General features: G+C 53.0%; 1 protein-coding gene across 1 annotated transcript in view; it reads left to right on the plus strand.

The window, feature by feature from the left end:
- RNF40 (ring finger protein 40) overlaps positions 1–4,166 on the plus strand; it is an 11,462-nt gene extending 7,296 nt beyond the window's left edge. Inside the window, exons 12-15 of the mRNA XM_075064698.1 lie at positions 873–1,010; positions 3,105–3,245; positions 3,336–3,437; positions 3,534–4,166. Coding sequence (XP_074920799.1) covers positions 873–1,010; positions 3,105–3,245; positions 3,336–3,437; positions 3,534–3,710 — 558 coding nt within the window. The 3' untranslated portion in view covers positions 3,711–4,166. The remainder of the gene's footprint in view (positions 1–872; positions 1,011–3,104; positions 3,246–3,335; positions 3,438–3,533) is intronic.
- Positions 4,167–6,593: the final 2,427 nt, after the last annotated feature.

Below are 6,593 nucleotides of genomic sequence, written 5' to 3' on the forward strand. Positions count from 1 at the left end.
TTGTGGGGAGGTGCAGGGTGGAGGAGGGAGTTGGGGTGCGAGAGAGGGTGTGGGGTGCTGGCTCTGGGAGGGGGCTCCGGGCTTGGGCAGGGGGTTGGGGTGGAGGAGGGAGTTGGAGTGTGGGAGGGGGTGTGGGGTGCTGGCTCTGGGAGGGGGCTCTGGGCTGAGGCAGGGGCTTGGGTGCAGGAGGGGGTGTGGGCTCTTGCATGGCAGCACTTACCTTGGGCGGCTCCCAGTGGGCAGCACAATGGGGCTAAGGCAGGCTCCCTGCCTGCCCTGTCCCTGTGCCACTCCCAGAAGCAGCTGGCATGTCCCTGTGGGAGTGGGGGGGCACCAGGGGGCTCTGTGCTCTGCCCCTGCCTGCAGGCACAGCCCATGCAACTCCCATTGGCCACAGTTCTCAGCCAATGGGAGCTGTGGAGTCGACGCTTGGGGCAGGGGCAGCACACGGAGACCTCCTGCTCCCCCCTTCTAGGGGCTGCAGGGACATGCCGGCTGCTTCCAGGAGCGGTGCAGGGCCAAGGCAGGCAGGGAACCTGCCTTAGTCCTGCTATGCCACTGGACCTTTAACGGCCTAAAATCTCCCTGTTTTGCTTCAGTAGCCTCCAGGAGACTGAGCCTGATTCTGGGAGATTCCCGGGAAAACCGGGTGGGTTGCCAACCCTAGCTCAGTAGGGGGCACTCTCCCCTCACAGGCAGCGTGTTCCTCAGTGCGGCACTAGGGGGCTCTGGGTTGCACAGAGCAGGATGGGGGTTCAGCAGGGTGGGCCTGTGCAGTTGGGGTGGGGTTCATTAGGGGGTGCTCTCCCCTGGCAGGCAGTGGCGGGGGCAGCTGCTGGCTGCGAGTCGGCAGGTGGTGCTCTGCTGACAAGGCCACGTTGCAGGTGGATGCCCAGCTGCTGGTGGTGCAGAAGCTAGAGGAGAAGGAGCGGGTGCTGCAGGGGAACCTGGGCACAGTGGAGAAGGAGCTGACCCTTCGTAGCCAGGCCCTTGAGCTCAACAAGAGGAAGGTGAGTTGGGGAGCAGGGCTGGGGACCTGGGTGGGGGGGTTAATGAGGGGCATCCACGGCGGGGGCGGCTCCTTTGGATCCACAGGGCTAGTCCACAGGAAAGCCCTTATTTCTTGGCTAAGCCTTGAAGTTGGCATTTTCCTAGGGGGAGCTCCACAGCTCTCCGGGGCTGGGCCTAAGGGCTCTGGCCCCCCCTCTTCTTCCCACAGCAGGTCCGCCTGAGGTCAGGCGCCGGCTTCGAGCCCGTTGCCCTGTCGGGAGCCACACGGCCTGTTGCAGCCAATTTAGCACTCGTTGGGCAGCTGGGACCCAGCGTCGGAGAGGGTTTGGGTCCACACACACAAGCCATGTTCCAGTCAGCGTCCCTCCTAGCCGGACACCCGTCGTCTGTCTCCTTGAGCTCTGTGCGTGTGTGTGTGAGCCTAGATCTTCGCTCTGCTGCCTCAGCCCGGCCTTCTCCTGCTCAAGAGTCCCTCTGCTTCTTGGTCTGTTGTAGGGGTTCCTGTTCATAGGTGTGGATGCCAGGGTACTTGATTGCATCCCAGATGCTTGACCAGGCCTCATTCCCCTCTCCCCTAGGAGTCATCTGTCTGGTTCTGTTCAGCGGGTGGGGAAACTGAGTCATGCACGTTGGTGATAAAAATATGACAACTGTCCCCACGTTTGTTGGGGATGGTGCTGGGGGGAAGCTCACAGCATTGGGATGAGCTCTGTGGCTGGAGCCCTACTATGTGGGGGGGGAACTGGCAGTGCTGTGGGCTGTTCCCCACTGGGAGCATAGGCGCCGACTCCATGGGTGCTCTGGGGCTGGGGCACCCACGGAGAAAAATTGGTGAGTGCTGAGCACCCACCAGCAGCTCCCCGTGGCCTGGCCCCGCCCCACCCCCCGCTCCAGTTCACCTCCGCCTCCTCCGTGAGCGCTCTGCTGCATCCTGCTTCTCCCCCCTCCCTCCCAGCGCTTGCACTGCAAAACAGCTGTTTTGCGGGGCAGGGAGGGAGGGGAGAGGAGGGGGAACACGATGCACTGGGGGAAGATGCAGGGCTGGGGTGGGGATTTGGGGAAGGGATCCAGTAGGGGCAGGGAGGGAGCAGAGTTGGGGTGGGACTTTGGGGAAGGGGTTGGAATGGGAGCAGGGCCAGAGTGGGGAAAAGGTGCAATCGGGGCGGGGCCAGGGGCGGGGCACAAGCTTCCACCGGCGCAGGAGAAAGTTGGCGCCTGTGACTATGGGGAATCTTTCTAAGGTGTTTCACTGCACATGGTGTAGCTTTTCTTAAAGGAATCAGAGATCATTACACTTCTATCCTAGCTTTTAGATCTAATTTGAATAGATTTAATTAGTTATTATCTGTCATTTTTTTTCTCTTTTTTTCCACTTCCCCTTCTCTTCTTAATTTGATTTTATCCTGGCCACATTAGACTGTTAGACCCCCAATCCTGCAGGCTGCTGGAACACTGTACAAGATTCCAGCCTACCTTACCATTTTCACCGTGAATAGGATCACTCTGGATGTGACTGTCATTTATACTAGTTCCCTTTAACCATTTTGGAAGTGTAAAGGGGCCTTAAAATGGATATAAATATAATTCAACTTACACCACTTTTAATATAATTTAATTTGACACCCATTTTACACTGAATGGTGCAAAATGGCCCTCATGTAAAAGAGAATCAGTTTCTGTTGTTTATTGTTTCCATTATATCAGGGGTCGGCAACCTTTCTGAAGTGGTGTGTCGCGACTTCATTTATTCACTCTGATTTAAGGTTTCGCGTGCCAATCATAAATTTTAACGTTTTTAGAAGGTCTCTTTCTACAAGTCTATAATATATAACTAAACTATTGTTGTATGTAAAGTAAATAAGGTTTTTAAAAGCTTTAAGAAGCTTCATTTAAAATTAAATTAAAATGCAGAGTCCCCTGGGCCGGTGGCCAAGACCCGGGCAGTGTGAGTGCCGCTGAAAATCAGCTCATGTGCTGCCTTTGGCACCCGTGCCATAGGTTGCCTACCCCTGCATTATATCATTTGTATGTATCAGTTCCCAGGCACTGTTCAGGGGGAAGCTCACAGTGACTGACATTCCCTCCTCGCACAGGCGGTGGAAGCGGCCCAGCTGGCCGAGGACCTGAAGGTGCAGCAGGAGCACGTGCAGTGCAAGCTGAAGGAGATCCAGGCCTGCATGGCCGAGAACCGCGCTGCCAAGGAGAAGGAGTCCTTCAACCTCAAGAGGGCCCAGGTAAGGGGCAGGGGCCTGTGGGTCATACTGTGGGGAGGGGCAGGGGAGGGCCCAGGCCCCCTTGCTGACTAGATCTTCCCTGCACCCCAGGAGGACATCTCCCGGCTGCGGCGCAAGCTGGAGAAGCAGAAGAAGGTAGAGGTGTACGCGGACGCTGACGAGATACTGCAGGAGGAGATCAAGGAGTACAAGGTGGGCAGCTGGGGGAGGAAGGGGGAAGCNCAGGCTCTGGGGGTGGGGGGAAGGGACCCAGCCCCCCCCCACTAACAGGGTCTGTGTCCTCCCCAGGCCAAGCTGACCTGTCCCTGCTGCAACACACGCAAGAAGGACGCGGTGCTCACCAAGTGCTTCCACGTCTTCTGCTTGCAGTGCGCGCAGACGCGCTACGACACCCGGCAGCGCAAGTGCCCCAAGTGCAATGCTGCCTTTGGCGCCAACGACTTTCACCGAATCTACATCAGCTGAGCGCCTGCAGTCCCCCTTCCCATCCCCTCCCCTAGCCCTCCATTCCGCAGGTCCCCCCTCCAGGATCCACATGGCGGTCCCCTCCCTCCTGCCCTCTGCAGGCTGCTCAGCAGGTGCTGCCAGGATTCACTTGACCCATCCATGTAGATCCCACCCAAGTGATGCCTGATCCCCTGAGGATCTGCTCCTCGCAGCTCTCTGGATCCTCCCCTACTCTGGGTTCTGCCGGGGTCTGCTCCCCTGGGGCTGGTCTCCTCCTGCTAATATTTGAACCTCGGTGAGAGCCCTGTTGTGCCGAGAGGATGCCCTTGGGGGTGAAGGGTCTCAAGGCAGCAGCTGACTGCATGGGGGGCCGGAGACTGTTCATTCTATTTGGATTTTATTTTATTTTTAAATACTATGTTTGGTTATGTGGGAAATAAAAATTGGAGAGTCCCACCGGGGCCAGATCCTCCAGCTTGGGAGCGTCTGTATCGGTGCTTGGGGAGGGGAACGGTGGAGGACCCCAAACGCGGGACTGTGGATCACACAGGAGGCTTTTACGGTACATTTACAAAAGTTTGACTGGCTCTATTGTCCGTAAACCTATGGTGTTGGTATTAATTACATTGCTTTCCTTTATTAATGGAGTCCCCCATCAGCTGATCTGTTATCTTCAGTGGGATTGAGGTTAGGCTGACAGGCCTATGATTATCCAGGTCATCCTGTTTACCCTTTTAAAATATTGGCAAAACTTGTGGGTGTGGTCAGCCAGGGCACTGCCAGGTGGCAGCTCGCAGCTTTCAGGCACCGGGGGAATGGGAAAGGGCTGTCCCCTTTTCTAACCTGTCACCCAGCACTGGAGAGTTAAGAGCTGCTGAGCTGAGATGGAAGGGTTGTCCCATGACCCCAGAGCCTTCATCCACCCAGTGAAATTCAAGGGGAATGCTGCATCCCATCACCCTCTTTGCTGCCATGATGGCTGAGAGGGGCTGGGGTGGAGACCCTGTCCTTGGGATGGGGCTGCTCCATTCATGTGGCCCTGCTCCCCTCCCAGAACTGGGGCAGAGAACCTTGGAGTTGAGTCCCAGCCCCCAACCCACTAGGCCCCACTCCCCTCCCAGAGCCGTAGATAGAACCTGGGACTCTTGACTTTCTCCCAGCTGACTCAGCCTCATTCACCTCCCAGAGCTGGGGATAGAATCATAAAAATGTAGAACTGGAAGGGACTTTGATAGCTCATCCAGTCCCGTGCACTGAGGCACTTTATTATCTAGACCGTTCCAGACAGGTGTGTGTCCAGCCTATTCTTAAAACTCTCCAATGACCAAGATTCCACACACTTCCTTGGTAACCTGTTCCAGCGCTTAACTACCCTGACAGGATGTTTTTCCTAATATCTAACCTAAGTCTCCCTTGCTGCAATCTAAGCCCATTAGTCTTGTCCTGTCCTTAGTGTATAAGGAGAACAATTTGTCACCCTTCTCTTTGTAACAACCTCTTACATACTTGAAGACAGTTGTCACGGCCCCCTTCAGTCCTCTCTTCTCCAGAAAAACTCTGTTTTTTCAGTTGTTTTCTAGACTTTTAATCATTTTTGTTGCTCTCCTCTGGACTCTCTCCAATTTGTCCACATCCATCCTGAAATGTGGCACCCAGAACTGGATGCAATACTCCAGTTGAGGCCTAATCAGCGCGGAGTAGAGTGGAAGAATTACTTCTTGTGTCTTGCTAACAACACTCCTGCTAATACAGCCCAGAATGATGTTTGTTTTTTTTGCAACAGTGTGACATCATTTGACTCATATTTAACTTGTGATCCACTATGACCCCCCAGATCCCTTTCCGCAGTTCTCCTTCCTAGGCAGTCGTTTCCCATTTTGTATGGGTGCAACTGATTGTTCCTTCTTAAGTGGAGTACTTTGCATTTGTCTTATTGAATTTCATCTTATTTATTTGACTATTTCTACAGTTTGTCATGGTCATTTTTATTCTAATCTTGTCCTCAAGTGCTTGCAACCCTTCCCATCTTGGTATCATCTGTAAACTTTATTAGTGTACTCTCTATGCCTTCGTCCAAATGATTTATGAAGATATTGAACAGAACTGGACCCAGAACTGATCCCTGTGGGACCCTGCTTGATATGCTTTTAACCAGTCAGAGTACGGTTTGCCAACCAGTTGTGCGTTCACCTTATAGTAGATTCACCTAGGCTGTATTTCCTTTGTTTGCTTATGAGACATTCATGTAAGACAGTATCAAAAGCCGTACTAAAGTTGAGATATGACATCTACAGCTTTCCCCTCCCGATCCCCAAGTCTTGTTACTTGTCAGAGAAGGATATTAGGTTTGTTTGATATTATTTGTTCTTGACAAATTCATGTTGATTGTTACTTATTACCTTATTTTCTTCTAGGTGCTTACAAATTGAGTATGTTGTTGTTCCGTTGTCTTTCTGGGTACTGAAGTTAAGCTGACTGGTCTATAATTCCCTGGGTTACCCTTATTCCCCTTTCTGTAGATAGGTACTGTATTTGCCCATTTCCAGGCCTCATGTGTCTCTCCCATTCTCCATGAGTTCTCAGAGGTAATTGCTAACGGCTCAGAGATCTCTTCAGCCAGTTCCTTAGGTATTCTAGACGTATTTCGTCAGATCCTGCTGACCTGAAGACATCTAACTTAATTCTCAACTTGTTCTTTCCCTATTTTAGCCACAGATTCCACCCCATTTATACTGATGTTCACTATGTTAGACATCCAGTCACTGCTAACCTGTTTGGTGAAGACTGAAACAAAAAGGGCACTTAACACTTTGGCCATTGCTGCATTTTTTTGTTATTGTCTTTTTCTCTTCATTGAGTAATGCGCCTACCCTGTCCTTGGTCTCCCTCTCGTTTCTAATG

Source organism: Chelonoidis abingdonii, chromosome 4, assembly GCF_003597395.2.
Source record: "Chelonoidis abingdonii isolate Lonesome George chromosome 4, CheloAbing_2.0, whole genome shotgun sequence".
Classification (NCBI taxonomy): domain Eukaryota; kingdom Metazoa; phylum Chordata; order Testudines; family Testudinidae; genus Chelonoidis; species Chelonoidis abingdonii.